The 16,412-nt window shown below is 57.3% G+C and overlaps 7 protein-coding genes across 7 annotated transcripts; 5 read left to right on the top strand and 2 right to left on the bottom strand.

The window, feature by feature from the left end:
• Positions 1-413: 413 nt before the first annotated feature.
• On the top strand, positions 414-2,148 carry SPRG_03124 (hypothetical protein; the record flags this gene model as incomplete). Its single annotated transcript, XM_012341717.1, has 3 exons — positions 414-677; positions 731-1,572; positions 1,596-2,148. The coding sequence occupies 3 exons, from the start codon at positions 414-416 to the stop codon at positions 2,146-2,148; spliced, it is 1,659 nt and encodes a 552-aa protein (XP_012197107.1).
• Positions 2,116-4,347, bottom strand: SPRG_03125 (hypothetical protein). The gene is made up of 5 exons (XM_012341718.1): positions 4,153-4,347; positions 3,767-4,096; positions 3,141-3,718; positions 2,637-3,087; positions 2,116-2,580 (listed from the first exon to the last, which is right to left on the bottom strand). Exons 1-5 carry the CDS (start codon positions 4,325-4,327, stop codon positions 2,171-2,173), a joined length of 1,944 nt encoding a protein of 647 aa, XP_012197108.1. The 5' UTR covers positions 4,328-4,347; the 3' UTR covers positions 2,116-2,170.
• A 1,150-nt stretch (positions 4,348-5,497) lies between these two features.
• On the top strand, positions 5,498-6,503 carry SPRG_03126 (hypothetical protein; the record flags this gene model as incomplete). Its single annotated transcript, XM_012341719.1, has 5 exons — positions 5,498-5,584; positions 5,629-5,767; positions 6,095-6,252; positions 6,304-6,451; positions 6,484-6,503. 5 exons carry the CDS (start codon positions 5,498-5,500, stop codon positions 6,501-6,503), a joined length of 552 nt encoding a protein of 183 aa, XP_012197109.1.
• Positions 6,504-7,143: 640 nt separating this feature from the next.
• On the bottom strand, positions 7,144-9,328 carry SPRG_03127 (hypothetical protein). The gene is made up of 10 exons (XM_012341720.1): positions 8,848-9,328; positions 8,395-8,779; positions 8,209-8,335; positions 8,019-8,156; positions 7,938-7,975; positions 7,826-7,888; positions 7,688-7,777; positions 7,540-7,633; positions 7,379-7,491; positions 7,144-7,330 (listed from the first exon to the last, which is right to left on the bottom strand). Exons 1-10 carry the CDS (start codon positions 9,204-9,206, stop codon positions 7,169-7,171), a joined length of 1,569 nt encoding a protein of 522 aa, XP_012197110.1. The 5' UTR covers positions 9,207-9,328; the 3' UTR covers positions 7,144-7,168.
• A 414-nt stretch (positions 9,329-9,742) lies between these two features.
• On the top strand, positions 9,743-10,547 carry SPRG_03128 (hypothetical protein; the record flags this gene model as incomplete). The annotated part of the gene is given in 4 exon segments (XM_012341721.1): positions 9,743-9,797; positions 9,802-9,857; positions 9,938-10,128; positions 10,179-10,547. Coding segments are annotated over 3 exon segments (264 nt in total). The 3' UTR covers positions 10,091-10,128; positions 10,179-10,547.
• A 991-nt stretch (positions 10,548-11,538) lies between these two features.
• SPRG_03129 (hypothetical protein) lies at positions 11,539-12,558 on the top strand (the record flags this gene model as incomplete). The annotated part of the gene is made up of 2 exons (XM_012341722.1): positions 11,539-11,936; positions 12,519-12,558. The coding sequence occupies 2 exons, from the start codon at positions 11,539-11,541 to the stop codon at positions 12,556-12,558; spliced, it is 438 nt and encodes a 145-aa protein (XP_012197112.1).
• A 2,835-nt stretch (positions 12,559-15,393) lies between these two features.
• Positions 15,394-16,102, top strand: SPRG_03130 (hypothetical protein). The gene has a single exon (XM_012341723.1). It carries the CDS (start codon positions 15,415-15,417, stop codon positions 16,060-16,062), a length of 648 nt encoding a protein of 215 aa, XP_012197113.1. The 5' UTR covers positions 15,394-15,414; the 3' UTR covers positions 16,063-16,102.
• Positions 16,103-16,412: the final 310 nt, after the last annotated feature.

Genomic DNA, 16,412 nt, shown 5'->3' on the forward strand with positions numbered 1-16,412 from the left:
TTGTCGTGTACGTCGGAGCGTCATCGCCGATATATATTCGCGCCACAGCGCGTCACGACAAGGCGCGGTGCCGGCGGAGATCCATCGAACCATTGCGATCATATATTGAATACGGACGCTGCCTTCTCCTCTTGCTGGACCCGCATCCATCATTCACTGCAGTATCTTCATATTGGCGGCAGAAGGCAACACCGCGTGTCGCCATTCAATATTGTCTATTGCCGCGACAGCGCGCTGGATCGTGCTTGTCTCAATATGTATTACATCCACACCATTTATCGTGCATCACCAACAAAAACGTAGCTAGTGTCATAGTACACTATATGGAAGACGTTTCTGCACACGATTTCAAGGTGGTGTAAATAGTGTATTTCACCACACGCTCGACACACTCATCCCGACGCCCAGCCGCCATGGAAGCCCACTTTGACAAGGTCTTCGGCCACGTAGACGACGCCAAGCCACGCCACGCCCGGCCAGCAGCCGACGAGCGCCCGGCCAAGAAGCAGGCGCGCGCGCCAGCGACGGCGGCGCTGCCCGACGTCGACGCGCCCGACAGCGCCGAGTTTGTCCTCAACGCGCGCACAGTCAAGCAAATGGTGCAGTCGCTCGAGAAGAAGCTGCAGAAGAACGAGCTCATGCGCGCCAAGCACCCAGACGACCCGACCAAGTTCATGGTACGCTCTCCATTGTCCTTCCGCTCCTGCAGCAGCGTCCTTCTTCCTTCTAGGACTCGGAGCTCGCGCTGCACGAAGACATTGGCCGCCTCAAGAACGTGGCGACCGATCCCGAGCTCTTTGCTGTGCTCATCGAGCACAACGCGGTGCCTATGTTTGTGCAACTGCTGTCGCATGCCAACATGGACATCCGCATGGACGTGGTGGCCGTCCTGTCCGACATCACGGACGTCGACCGCGTCGGCGAGGTCGAGTCGCTCATCGAAGCCATCATGGGCCACAAGGGCCTCGAGCTGCTCTGCCACAACCTCGACGAGCTGCTTCAGGACGCACATGCCAACAGCGACGACGAGAAGCGCGCGGCCATCTACAACATTCTGCAGATTATTGAAAACTTGTCCGAGCTTGTGCCGGAAAGCTGTGGCATCTTGAGTACGTCGACGAACGTCCTCGACGTGCTCTTGCGGACGTGCGCGTCGCCGGAGATGACGGAGAACCGACTGTACTGCTCCGAGATCCTCTCGATTCTTGTGCAGGCGTCGGACGACGCGGCCGACGTCCTCGGACGCCGCGCGCTCGACGAGGACCGCCTCGACCAACTGCTTCAATGCCTCGCGTCGTACCGCAAGGCTGACCCGAGCTCGGACGAAGAGGAAGAGCTGGTGCACAACCTCTTCAACGTGCTCTGCAGTGCGCTGCGCCTGCCCTCGGTGCAGGACCGGTTCCGATCTCTCCAGGGCTTTGAGCTCATGCTGCGTTTTGTGAAAGCCAATCTCTTTTGCAAGGGCCCGGCGCTGCGCATCTTGGACCACGCCACGATGACCCACGCGCGCAACTGCGAGCGGCTCGTCGAACTCGGCGGGCTCAAGCAGCTGTGCCCGCTCTTTATGGGCAAGTTGCGTCGTAAAAAGGCGCAAGTGCGGCCAACGACGAGCACGTGCTCTCGCTCTTGGCGTCGCTCAGTCTATGGCTGCCCATTGACTCCAAGTACGACGTCCGCGACCGGTTCCAGGCCAAGTTTCTCGAAAACAACTTTGAGAAAACCGACCGGCTCGTCGAGTTCGTCTTGCAGTACCATAGCGCGATGCACCGCCAGTTTGAAGAGCCCATCCGGCGAGACGACATGGACGACGAGGCGTACGAGTCGATCTTGGAAGCGTACCGCCTCCACCAGCTCGACAATGGACTCTTCACGCTCCAGCAAGCGTGCTTTGTGACAGGCCACCTCTGCCAAGTCTTTGCCAAGTCCCTCCTTCCGTACGTCAAGCAAAAGCTCCATGTCCATGGCCTCTCGCTGGCGACGATCGCCAAGGTGCTGGCGGCCCACGCCGAAATGATTGATGAGGCCCACCATGCCGTGCAGAAAGATCGCCTCAACGCGCTCGTTCAATTTTTGATCCAAGTGCTCGAGCAGGACGCCCCGCCCGCCGACGACAACGACGACGAAGAAGAGACCAAGACCAGTGCCTAACTTAGGAATCCACATCCACCGATTACCCTAACCCTTGGATGATCGCGTGTTCTTCGTGGTTGTAGAGCGCATGCAGCGGCGTGTCTTTACTAGGGGACGACGGCTCCGAGAGGCTGCTGTGGTGCTTGCACGCTGGACTCTCGTGGTCGACGTCGCGGTGCCGACCATGGTCGCTTCCGTGCAGCTCCGAGAGTGAGAGGTGCAAGGACGGCAGTGGTGCCACGCGCGGACTGCCTTTCTCGGTGGCCCCTGCCAGCGCGTGGCGCATCACCGCCTCCGTGTTGAGGGGCGAAAACGACGGTGCCGTACTCGTACTCGGGGGCTCGGCGGCTGCGCGCACCGGCGCGTCAATGTCGGCGAACGTCGGGGCCTTCTGCGTCAGTGCCAAGAGCGCGTCGACGTCGCCGTGCTCGACGAATGCACTCGCCTTGTCTACAGGAGATGCGTCAAATGCATGCTACATACTGGAAACGCCAAGAAAGATGTACGCTTTCGGACAGCCGACACTTCGAGTGGCGCGTTGGACCAGCGCTGGCGAATGGCCTCGAGCTGCGTACTGGCAAAGGCCGTCCATTTTCCCGCAATTTCGTCGGGAGCGACGGGTTTCTGCGCGAAAAATTCATCGTAGGACATGGCAATGTCCTTGTAGCACGCCACGTTTCGGTTGTCGCAGCCATCAATGACGCGGTCGGTCGCGAGCAGCGCCGAGAGCCGCAGCGGGTCCGACGCAGTCCGCGGCGACTGGAGCTCCTCGCCAAAGAGGGTCGGCGCGTCTTCGAGGCACGTGATGAAGAGGCGGCAGATCGCGCTGTGTAAAATGTTGGCCCGTGGAAAGCGCGCGATCAAATCCAAAAGCACGTTGACCATGTCAAACGCCATGAGGGCCACGTCGAGCTGGATGCACCCGACGCGAATGATCGGGTACAGCAAATACAAAATCTACATAATGATGACGTCATCTCGCCTCTCGTGCTGCCACGTCATATTCCAACCTGCACGTGCTTGAGCGTAAACGTGCGCGGCACCGGCAAGCGCAGGTACGCTAGAATCTCGGGGAGGCGCGCCGCGACCACGTCCCAGATCGCGTTCAACGAGCCTTGGCACGTCTCGTAGCGCTCGCCGTCCAGGTTCTGGTGCTGCGCCACGCAGCCGCAGTGGTGCGCCTGCAGCAGCGAGTTGAGAATCTTCATGCCGTACGACTCGCACGCAATGCGCGTTGGAAGCGTGCGTAGGTCGTTGAGGACGCCGTCGACGAGCGCGATCGCGCAGTCGCTCTCGGTCATAAGCGTTTCGATGAGGAGGAGCCCGACCGAGTGCGGTCGTTGCTCCTGAATGAGGTCGGTGATGAAATCACACGTGTAGATCATGAGCGGAAACCGGTAGTCGGCGTCGGTGCTGACGTGCTTCGGGAGCTGCCCACGTGTCGGCAGCGTCGTCGAGAAGGGAAAGATCTGGTGCAATAGCCGGTATGGTACCGACGCCCACGCGCTCAGCGGTGTCGGCTGCAGCTCGTCGCAGATCCGGAGCACGAGCTCCTTGATGCACTCGCGCCCGGCCTGGAAGAGCAGCCCTAGCACGCTCCTTATACGCACCTCAACCACGCGATGGAGTGTAATACCTTCAAAGACAGCTGGCGCGTCGATGCCATAGAGTGCGAAAAAGGTCGGGATCGTGGCTTTTGTAAAAAGCGCTGTGAGGACGCGGCTCAGAGCCTCGGCGTTCATCGCACTCAATGGCTTGTACGCTACAAGGTGACGCAGCAGAGCTGCGCGTGCAAGGCAGTTCTCGTCGGGCGCCAAGAAGCTCGCGAGGATGCCCGGCGCGAACGGCGGCGTCGTCATGAGGTACTGGACGTAGTACAAATTCGCGCACTCGACGTAGTTTGGCGTGCCACTGCGATGCGACGGGAGCGGCGGCTCCTGAAAGAGCAGCGAGAAGAGCTCCGCGACTACAGCCACATTCAGAGCATGCTATAAGGCGGTGACGACGTGGAGAGCAATGTACCTGATGCGTCGCGCGCAAAGAAGGATCGCAGCGTCGCCGCCGAGGTGTCGGAGAGCGCGCCGGGCACAAGCGCCATCCGAAACTCTTCGAGGAGGTCCGTGTGCGCGAAGAGGTATGTGATCGACTCGCTCATGACCGTCGTCACGACGTAGCCCATCGGATCCGCCTCGGCCATGCCGACTGGTTGGTTTCGCAAATGCAAATAGAATGTCGCATGAGTGCAGCGGTTATCTACCAGCTTCATATTGTCACGCGCAAGCGATGCGACCGTGCACGCTTGATGGGCGAAATGCAAGGAGGCTACCATGGCTCTTGGCCACCCGTGCCGTTTGAATCCGAGATGCCACCCACGAGGGACCTTGGAGGGCTACGCGCGGGCAGTTGCACACGTCGCCTCGCACCATGCCCTCAATGACGCACGACCAGCCAAGATGGTCAACATCATCGTGTCCACCAACTGTATCAGGAAACCAGAGATTCACTGTACCGACTGGATCATGCACGCACGCACCTCCACAACTGACGATGCGCCGCTGAGCCATCTATCGCCATTTTATATCGATACCGGGTGCAATATTGCAGGAGGTTAGCTGTACATACTATGAAAGGACTTGGCGACAAGGGGTGTCGTTTGAATCGCTTCCTTTGACGAACTGTGGCTAGCACCTTGGAGAACGGCCGCGTCGCCCGGTTCATGTTAATGATGCTCAAGCTCAGCACACGCCGCGAGTGGACAATCCATTGGTCAGACGCGAAGCTGCCAGACCAGTGGCAGTACGTAGCAACATGCTGTGATGCGAGGCATGTCGTCGGGTGTTCCAAAACTGCAGCGATAAGTAGAAAGACGGCGTACAGAAAGTGTATCATTGTATACCGCTCAATAGAGGCAGAGATAAAAAGGGATATGAAGGAGGTGTGGATCAGTTCGTTTTCGGTCAGGTGTTGTAACAAGGTAGATATCCCACCGTCTCAGCAACAGCTGTTGAAAATGTCATCATTTGGGAAAGAACTTCTTTTGGAAGAATTTTCCCACACCTACTTCCTCACCTGAGCTTCGTCAACCATTGCTGCGTTTCAAAAACAGACAATCCATGTTGTGTTCCCCACGTACGTTTTAAAATGGCACCCACCCACGACCCAATCCGGATCAAAAGATATTCTCAACGGGATCGGAAGGAAGCGATGACATCCCTTCGCACAAGTTGGACTCGTCGACATCTAGTGAAACTCTCTGCGGGACTGTGCACTTGGCCTGGTCGTCGTCGCCCTGCTGTGGCGGTGCAAGTGACGTCGTCCTGAAAGGGTGCCGTATCCGGATTTGAAACGGCGTGCACGGCTATCCGGAATGTGCAAGCACGTCGCGCGGTGGGCGGGCGAGGCCAGCTCTCGCCGCTGCGTCGTCCGTGGCACCGAGCGCTTGGACCTCTACACCGTGCGTCATGGCCTCTGCACAAGCTCGGTCTGAAGCCATGGTAGGCGTCGCCCAGCGCCACGTGGCGCCTCACCGACGAAATCAGCGTCTGCCTCGCCGACGGCTGCGACTTTGTCGGGCCACTCGGCGCGATGCACACCGCGTCGTTTAGCCAGCACGCGTTCCTGCACCAGCACCCCATTGGTGCGTTGACACTGCGAGCTGCTCATTGCGCCATATCCACGCCATCAAGCAGGCTGGCTCGTCCTTTCTCAAGTGCTCTTCTGCATCGAATGCGTCGATGTCGTATACGACCAACCAACGCGTACGCAGCCGCGCTTCGTTGCAGCCTTCGTGAATAGTGTGTGTAGTGGCAGTGCGACAGAAGCACGCGCGACGCCGAGGTAGGCGCCTATACGAAAAGCACCGACCCTCATTGCGTGGTGAGAGCGCGATCTTGCCAGGGACCGCTGTCGTACGATCCATGCATGCATTTCGATGGACACCGACGCATTGATGCTCGCTTTGTAGCGCGGGGTCTGCTCAATATGGGCCACACATGCTACATGAACGCCATTCTCCAAGCGATGTGCCATCTTGCACTTCTACCGCCCACCGCGCTGGAGCCCGCTGGCCGTTGCCGCGACCACCTGTGCCTGCCTTGTCGCTTCCACGACCTCGCGGTCGAGGTCGGTCGACATGCCTTGCAGGAATGTGGTTCTAACGAGCCGCTCATCCAGATGCGTGCGCCGGAGGCCAGCCCGCTGGCGCCGTCCACCCTTTTGTACGCCATGTGGCAGCATGCGCCGCACTTGGCGGGCTGCCAACAGCAGGACGCGCACGAATTCCTCCTCGGCCTTCTCGATGGATTGCATAGCACTACGTCTGGTATGCACAGTCCATTCTGTACCGTACTACAGAGGTCGAGTGCAATGCGTAGATCCAAGTCGACGTTGGATTCTATCCTGCTCGTCGACGGTACATGCTGCCTTTGATGGTGTCCTGCGCTCGGACGTAGTCTGCGCCACTTGCGCTTGCCGATCGACCGCAGTCGAGCGCATGATGGACGTGTCGATCGCACTTGGCTTGTCCTCGCTTGAAGCTTTGTTTGCGAGGTATACGCAGCCAGAGCCCGTTGTCATCGACTGCAGCGTCTGCGGTATGCGGCGCCACTGTACAAAAACCCTATCGTTCCAGACGCTGCCCTTGGTGCTTGTCGTACACTTCAAGGTCGTTGATGCATATAACCCATCCTCATTTCCCGTAGCGCTTTGCCGCCCAGCGCAAGGTGACGACGCCAGTGACATTTCCACTCGGTGGTTTGGACATGGGCCCATTTCTCGCCGCGTCCTCGTCCTCGTACACTACGTCCTTGCTCGCTGGATAGTTGTTGATGTCGTGTAGGCCGGTATTATACGATCTCTTGGCGGTCGTCAACCACCACGGAAGCTCTGTCCACGGCGGCCACTATAGCAGTTTTGTCTGCTCGAGATCGTGGTATGCCTGTGACGACGCGAACGTCACCGCCGCGACCGAGACCGACGTGCTTGCGAGCCAAGCGTACCGATGGAACCGTACTTGCAGGATTTGAAGCGTGGTATTGGATTAGATATCTGCTCTTCTACCGTCGCCGGCTGCCGGTGGCTTCTTCCACTGCGTCTCGCCCGTCGAGGGATTGTGAAAGTACTTGAAACCCGTGCGTGCGTCAACGTATTCTTCCCACTGATTCGTTCCGTCCGTTTTGTGGTTGTTGTCGGGTGTCTGGGTCTGGTGCATGTCTTTGGATAATCCAATGCTACAATCGCAAGCACGTACTGTGGCCGTGCGTGGGACGAGGCGCTCCTTGGTCTGCCGAATGTCCTGTAGCTGGCGCTGCACGGTCTGCTCGAGCAACGACAACTTGTCCAGAATAAACGCGTCGGAAGCGTCTACGCCACATCAGACAAGTTGTCACTCCTGTGAAACCGGTGTAGTACGTGTTTGGGCGACAATGGTTGCTGCGTCGTCCGACAGGTTGCTGTTGTTGTTGTCGCTACCTCCGTCACCAGCACAGAAGGACTCGCGGCGGATCTACCGAGGCAACAAGTACATGCGTGACGACCCTGACATGTTGCGGACGGCTACCTGCGTGCTCGAGTCGACGCGCTCGACCGACGCCGTGTCTTGCAAGAGCGACGTAAACCCCGCGAGGAGCTTGCTCTTTTGGGACCGCTCCTTTATAGCACACGATGAGCGATAGAGCGAACGCGGTCATTGTAGTACGTGAATGAGCGCCGCCCGCAGTTGTTGATTCTCCATCTGCAGCGCTTGCACTTGTGCTAGCAACTATAGTTGGATATGGATATCGTCGTCCCATGTTCCTGGGCACACGCACCGCAGACGACGCCGTCGACGATATTTCCTTGGCCTCGACTAGACACGTTGGGTCACTTGGTGCAAAAGGGACTCGATGTACCACTGGTGAGCCGGATGTCGCGGCTCACGACCTTGACTTTCATCGCCCGCGCTGCAAACTGCAGCGTTGAGAGCGTCTCCATCGTGTTGCTCGCGCATGGATTCAGCGTTACAATGAACGCACAGAGCGCCCTGCCCTCTGGTGTTGAATGAGTGTTGCGCAAGCCATACAGTTTTGTGAGAACACTTACCCAACGAGTGCTGAAGCAGCCGCGTGAGCTTGCAGTTGCGGTACGGGACGTGCTTCTTGCCGCGCTTGAGCAGCGCCGTGATGCACTGTCCCAAATTCGACAAGCTCTGGTTGATAAACTTGAGTTCCTATATGGAGAGTACGTACGTTGATACCAACCATATCACAACGCGACAACGGATCGCACCTTGACGTGCTGGCCGTCTCCGGCCATGTACTTGCATTTTTCCGAGCCGGCTAAATCCACGAGGTTGACGCGCTGGCCGGTGGTCGGCAGAGTGAGCTGCAGCAGCGTATGGCTGCGGCTCGAGCGTTCGTTCATATTGGTGGCGCAGTGGGCCCGCGTCTCGGCGCCGCACCATAGAATATCAACGAGGGCATCGACGCTTGCGACAGAGACCGTTCGGGCGTCTGGCGCATAGACACCGACCGACGCATCTTCGCGTAGCTCGAGGCTCACGCTGCCGTCGGCAAGCAAGTCGTACACCTTGTCGTTGTAGAGCTCGAGGTACGTGCACTGCAACGACGCTTCGTGCTGAAGGAGCGCGGCGGCCACGAGTCCCATGAGCCCCCTACATTCCGTGCAGCATGACCGTTAGGTTGGTTGTCCAAAATAATTCTATAAGAAAGGAGTGCATACGCATCCGGCGAGAGGTCGGCGGGCGGGTGCTCGGGCGACGCGCAGAGCCCCCAGAGGTCGCGGCCGAGCATCGTGTGTGTCTTGCCCGTGCCCGTCTGTCCATACGCCAGGATCGTCGCGTGGTTGCCGCGAACGACCGACGCGACCACGGGGGCTAAAAAGCGAGCGTAAATGTCAGCGTTGGAAGCCGACGCTTGAAAGACGTGGTCGAATTGGTACGACGTGTGCAGACGCGTCCACGGCGCGTGCAGCAGCTGCAGCTTCTCGCCGAGCACAGTCACCGCATCTAACTCGTGACTTTCGGTCGCTAGCTTGGGCCGCAAGCGCACTGCGACGAGCATCCGCCCGTTGTCGTCCATGCGGATCGACTTGGAGAGCGAGGCGGGCGCGGGCAAAAACCAACAGCTTTTGAAACCGATACGAGGACGGTTCTTCGTGGTTGTGCATGTAGCTAAAACATGTGGTTCTAGCGGTGGAGCCTCGAACCCAGTTCGAGTCCCGGTGGTGCCCTTCCTTTTGAGCTGTTATCCGCAGCGCCCGGGCGAGCCGGGCACTTGACGTTTTGGCCGCGAGGAGAAAAGGAAACACCCGTGCAAACTCTGTCTCAATGAGGAAACACAGTATTAATACTAGTACCCAGTCGAGCTTTACAAAGTCAACCAGAACAATTCGAGTGCTATAATCCCACCGTTGAGTGTCTATTCTACCGTGCGAGTCGAGGGTTAATAGTGAAGGAGCCATTATCGTGCACGGCCAAGAGTCTGCATGTTGGCACGTTTGCATTGCGCTGCGGCTCTGCTCTATATACGGGAGTCAACGCCCAAGCAGAGGCAGAGTTGGTCTTGGATGCGTTCTCAGATGTGTGACGAGGGGTACAGTAGGACAGCCATGACTAATGCAGTTCTTCCCGAGCATCGAAATGCATGCTGCCGCAAGACTATCGAGCGCGCGTAGGGGTGGCCCTGTTCAGACGCTACAGCAGAAATATGGCAAATCCAAAACCGATCTTGGTGCGCAAATCACTATTACGCTGGGACGTGATGGCGCGGACAACGAAGCATCTCTGTTCCGCAACGGCTGCTACGACGAGACGGGCAAGTGCTTCCTCGAGCGCGCGCTCACGAAGAACGGCTTGTCGCACAACCTCTGCGACTTCAACCCGGTCGAAGTCGCGATTGGAGTTTTAGCGGTTGCATCAACCGCTAAAAGTAAAACCAAAACCAGCGCCGGCTCGACTATATAGCGCGCAGAAACCTGGTGGTGCCCACGATCCAACAAGAGGTAGTCACGCCCCCGCAGCGCCTTTTCCCACACAGCGTACCGTGTCATAGGTTTCCAACGGGTTGCGCGCCTCGCGTCTGACGAAGTGGTGGACTTCAACTGGTGCGCATCCGGGGGCCCGAGAATTGTTTCCGAGTGAGACGTCCGACGGAATCATCACCATCACCATTTGTCATCGGCGTCGATTTTCGGTGAGCTCTGATTGCAACAAAGATCAATCGCGCGGTCCAGTTGAAGTGTATGTGAGTCCCCACGTATCAACGGCAACCACACTGCGGTGGTCGCTGGACGCCTCGACGTTGGCCAGAAGGCGCTGCAAAATCGTCCCGCAACAGCAACGACGATCTTGACTCCTAGAGTGAGCCACCGGCATAGCATTGTTCCATCCAAGAGACTGCGTGTCCGAGGTCGATGGACGCATATCGCTGCCGCACAACGTCTCCTTGTGGTGCAATAATGCAGGCACTCGGGTTCCAACACACGTATACCTCGTGGTTCAAGGCGCCTGGGCTTTTCGTACTCAATACAGGCAGTGAGTCTATGGGGTCCGAATAGCTATTAGGTACATCGGCTTCTGGGCTCGAATGTTAACGACAATCAACGTGGGTGGTGTGTACTACATCTCCACCCCGACAAGTGTAAGTACACCCATGGAGTACACCTGGTGTGTCAGGCTTCTCACGACATGGATTCACGTACCGGTACCCGAGTCCTTTCTCGACAACGACGAAGCACATTTGCTCGAATCCTTCTCGTATAGGTGGTTGTCGCGCGAGAGACCAAGAGACCGGAAAGGAATGTGCTCGTGGTGTGCAGAACAAACAATGGGACGCAAAACCAAAAGCGCTTGGGTTTATTTTACATGATTTTACATGATTTTACATCGTATATACCGTGGGACTGATCACCAAATGCATGCGCGCAACTCAACTCAGACAGACGCTCTAAAACCAGCGTTCAACATTGCGCACCCAGGATCCAAGTCGATGTGATTGCGCTGGACGTCTTCGTCGTGGGTGGGTGTTTTGGTGTCGACGCTCCCATGCTGGAGCCAAGGGTATATAACTCGATCGTACATCAAGCAAGATACATGGTTGAAGCCGTTTTGCTCACCTGTGGCGTCCGGTACCTATTTGGCGTCACTTTGCAATGCATTTTGATTATAGTACATCAATCGATGCGGTAGAAGTATGGTATCAGATTCGACCAATCGCCGCTGGAAGGCGATCGTCGTTGGTGATGTGTGGCCGCGAGCAGCCTGGCTCACACATGTCGCGAACGTCCTGCGTCGGCAAACTCAGGCGCCGACTCAGAAAGGCGATGCCCATCTGTACGTTTTATCATTCAAACGTCGCATCCAATAACACTTATCATTCTCAGTTGCGTTCACCTCACTTTACAAATTCTGTCATGGCCCGCACGACTGCATCACGGGCTCGATCGTCCCACGCGCCGCCGCCTGCGCACTTTCGTGGTCACTGCCTCTACAAGACGGGCAAGTGCTTCCTCGAGCGCGCGCTCAAGACAAACGGCCAGCCGCACAACCTCTGCGACTTCCACCGCTTGAAGCAAAACCAAAACCAACGCCGGCTCGACTGGAAGGTGCGAGCAAAGCAAGCGGCGCGCCACGAAGCCATCACGACAAGTTCAGGGGTGCGCGTGCAGCCGGCCCCCGAGTCGCCACCAGCGTGGCTGCCCCCAAGTGCCCGCGACCCGACCTCCCGCGCAACGTACCGAGCCCAAGTCATCCAACAACTCGTGCGGTTAGTGTCAGAAGAGGTCCTGGCCTCGGACTTTATCCAGCCACAGTACGCGATGCCGGTGGTCGCGCCACCACACCACGTGTATCACACCCCGCACCAGTACCCCGCGCGGTCGTGGGAGGATGTCACGACACTGTCCAGGGAATATGAGAGCCGAAGCAACCTGTATTTTTAATTTTAATCTTTCATTTTGCATTGGAATCTTCAACGTTGCATGGAGCTGAGCCTAGCACTGGTTGAGATTAGGTGAAGCCCATAAATTCGGCGACTATCGGCTTCGTCAGAGAATTCATCAGCGTGAACGCACCGAAGGTACGCTGACAACCTCGCATGTGGCCGAGTCTTCCCAACCCTCGACGTAAGCCGACTTGGGGGCATGCGCATCACTTGGGCTATTTTGTAAGAGCTATCAAGATCCGAGTTTATTAGTATAGTTCTTGGATAGTCCAAACCAAACCTTTCAAAGAGGCTGGCTCACTTCAACAACAACCTAGACACACTGTTGGCTAGCTGCGGCTGCGCTAGGAAGGACCAGCACTTGTACCCGGTAGCGTTTTGACTATAGGCACGAGAGCGAAGCGGGTGGTTCATGCTAAGATTTGGCGCGAGTCCGCAAGTGACAACTAGGCTCGTCTACTCGAGCTCCGAGCCTCAAGCCGTCGCCTAAGATGCACATCACGGACGCGTGGGTTGCCGCGAGAGATTTTGGGGAATCTAGCGTCTGAGTTTACTACGTTTTCCATATTCACACCGTCGACTCGTGCTGTTGAGTGGCGTTAAAATACCAGAAACCCCAGGAAAACTTGGTGATCCACGCAAAATTTTGGCCGACATTGATCAATTCTGATCCGTGCTCTCTCTCTTCGAAGCCAATTAAGTTGAAATGTATTATTCCTACCGTTAGCAGGTTTGTATGGTGTCCCTGAGACCGTTCAAGTACTTCTCTTTTGCCTCAGCCACTCCCTCGCCGACTGTGACTTGGGCGTGGCCTTGCCGATGACGCTCTCGGGCTACGACGCCTCGACGGCCTGCAACATCCATCAAGACTCGCCTTGGTACAACTGAACTTTGCTCCACGCCCGTGTCGGCTGAACAGAGGCAATCGTCGTTGTAGAGTAAGTCTATTTAGATATAATTTACTCAAAAAAGAATGTTGCAACTCACGGCAGCGGTGAGGCGTAGCCGTTGCGGAGACGAGGTGTATGGACGGCGCAGGCCGGAATGAAGTGATCACTGAGCCAGGCGTCGTGGCGCACGGCGTTCATGATGTGGAAGAGGCACGTCGCTTGGGCATTCAGCAGCAAGCGTTGAAGGTACAACTTGGTTAAGAACGCGGCGCGAATGGAAGCCACTTCGGACACCACGACGGGCCCTTCGGGACGGAAGACTTGTCATTGCGGGCGAGCCAAACGGCTTGGAGCACATAGGTGCGTAAGATCGGCCACAGCATGACAGAGGCGAGCGTTGAAACAAACATTGTCCGTCTGGCTTTACGCTTGGTCCGTCCGCCACGATCGCGTCATCTGCTCTGGCCGACTACTGCCAAGTCCATAGACTCTCAGAGCGTCAAGAGTCGATCAATTGCACTTGCACCACGTTGCAGTCTCGTTGACGACCGTGAGCAGCCCGATCTCCATCGGCGTCTCCGGCTTGTAAAATAATACAGCTCAAGTGCCCTCGTAGGCCACTTGAGCCGGATCGCGCGTCTGTCCCCGCTTACCTAAATCACGTACCTCAATCGAATGTACGAGGTCACGAGGCAAAAAATTGGATCATCGAGGGGATAAATTCCTGCAAAAAAAACGTGTAACTGTGGACGCTCCTATCGAGGCAAATCACTGTACATGCCCACACTATTTCCGGTGATCAGGTTTAGCGTGCGGGTGAACGCGTTAAAGACACCTAAAACGTCTGGTAAACGCAGGTCCTTCGTGTTTGAGAAGGCGATGTCCATGCAATGTGTGCGTGATCGACTCAGAAGCAGTGCGCGGCGCAACGTTGGGTTGAGTGAGGTGCTGCATCCAATCAGGATTTCGCGCCGACGTATGTGCGCTGGGTGCAAGAGCCGGCATGACCATTATCAGATTCCAAACGTGACGCCAACCATCCATTCGCACATGCCGTTTGCACGGCTCGTGCCGTCTCAGATCCACACGTCCTCGTTCGTGCTTGATGGGGGCGCATGGATTCGTACGCTGTGTGAGCCAGGACATGGACTCGATTTCCAGCCAGAAAACAATCACTGCTTTATGCAAACTCTGGCAGGTGGAGCAAAGATTTGACTTTGTGTATCGTGTGTCGAGCACACGCAGGATACATGCCAACGAATGTTTAAATGTAACTTCTCGTCAGTAGCGGTAGCTTCCTGCATACAAGTGGGCACAGAAAAAGGCCTCGTGCAACGTTGTGATACTTGCTGATTTTACACAAAGCAATTCTGTGGGTGGCGTGGCGTTTCAAGGTGGCGGATGAGATGGCACGGCGGCATGCACACGTACACGTAGGCCGTCGCATCAACAGACTACATGACATGATATCGTCCGTCGACGCGCCAATGGGCCTTTTTTCTGGCGACAGCAAGCGTATGGAGGAGGTCTTGGGTGGTGGCAAATCTCCTTGAACTAATAAGATCAAGGTGCTCTCGTCAGGACGAGTGTTTGTTGTGTTTGTTTAGCCACGTACGTACTGAGAACGTCGTCGCTACAACCCAAGCAGCATGAGAAACAATGTACACGACTCTCTTTCTCGACTAGAGCCATGAAAACTTCGCACCGCCGTGTTGAGCTCGAGATGCGAGTAGCAGCAGGAAGAATCCGCACTGGGAAAGCCGAGGGCGAAGCCTGCGCCGTGGGACGACCCCACAAACAAATCCGACAAACCGGCGTGGGATCGTTTCTGTCTCGGCGCAGGAACCTGTGTCTGGTTCACACCACGTCTCGTGGTTATCGTTCTGGGGCTCGGTAGTCCAGCAAGCGTTGGCCTCGCACGCAGGTCGGGCCTTTTTCCAATCATCCCACTATGCGCGCATTCGCCAGCGTTACGCGGCGGTCGCGACACGGCCGTCGTCGTCGCCACGCAGCACCACGCGTTCACCGCGTTCATCGCAGTCAAGCAGCGCGGCGACCTGCTCCATTTTGCACCAAGCTAAGTTGCGTGCGGTCCACCGGCTCAGGATCAGACGCGGATACACCACGTGTAGCTCCACGTGTGCTACCGGTACCCATCGGTGGCTTCTTGCACTACATCGTAGTACCGACGACAAGGACTGCGCCGCGTCACTGTGCACCTGGCGTGACGTCGATCAAGCATCTCGACGACTATTATCTACTGGAAGACGTGGATAGATCGCATGCACGGCCTGATCCGGCACAAGCTTTGTTTCTGCGCCTGGCCCACATCACCTGCATAGACGAGGCAAGACTGATTCTGGTCCAGCTGGCGGGCACCATCTTGGAATTATCACTGATTTGGGACGGCCACGTTGGGTGCCACTTGCGAATTTGCCGTTTGCTACACATCATTCATGGCCGCCCCGACGCCGACAACGCTCGAGAGCAGCAGCCGCCAGGACGAATCGGCCATGAGCTTTCGCGGCCACTGCCTCTACAAGACCGGCAAGTGCAAGAACGAGCGCGCGCTCAAGACGAACGGCCAAGCGCACAACCTCTGCGACGAACACCGTGCCAAGCAAAACCAAAACCAGCGCAAAATGGACTCCAAGATGCGCCAGAAGCGCCACTACTCGCCGTACGAGTCGCCACAGAGCGCCCACGGCTACGACGAACCGCTGCCCTACCCGCCGTCGTCCATGCCAAGCCCATACCCCGCGTATCCGACCATGATGTACCCGCCGGCGTACAATGGCTTCTACGAGAGCCGCCCGGCGTACGGCCACCTGCACCACGCGCCGATGCCAGACGTCGGCGACCAGATCACGGTGCCCACGCCGTCGTACCTCAAGGGCGAAGCACGAGAAGCGTTCCGGTCCCGCGTGCTGCAGAAGCTCGTCAACATCATTTCGGAAGAGGTGACGGCGATTCCGCCGCCGCCCATGTACAGCGCGCATACCACCAGCGTCTACGAGGACGACCGCCTCCCGCCCCAGCGCCTGCCCTCGCTTGCGTCCCGCATCTCGCGGCACGGCGTCCCATCGCCCGAGTCCAAGCAGTGAATGTGCCCCCGGGTTTTAATTTATTTTGTTTTGTCGCGAAGCGCCGTGGCAGTACCTGCATTCGTGCGTGGACGCCATTAGAGGACGAGGTTCGTCGTCATCGTCGTCGGCGCCACCCACAGTGGCAGCTTAGAATCATTACCTGGCGTCGCGATCGCGTGGTGTCACGGTGTACCCAGCGTGGGATCGTTGCCGTAAGTTCAACATGGCGGCCGCGATGACGCTCGAAGAGCGTCCAAGAGCAAGCTACTGGCGGCCACATACGTGGCGCTGTCGCCACCCACGGACAGCTACCATCGCCCACAGGCGGGAGAGCTAGGCGGGAGCACCCAAAGACGCTGAATGCTACA

This window comes from Saprolegnia parasitica (genome assembly GCF_000151545.1).
Source record: "Saprolegnia parasitica CBS 223.65 unplaced genomic scaffold supercont2.8, whole genome shotgun sequence".
In the NCBI taxonomy this organism is placed as follows: Eukaryota; Oomycota; class Saprolegniomycetes; order Saprolegniales; family Saprolegniaceae; genus Saprolegnia; species Saprolegnia parasitica.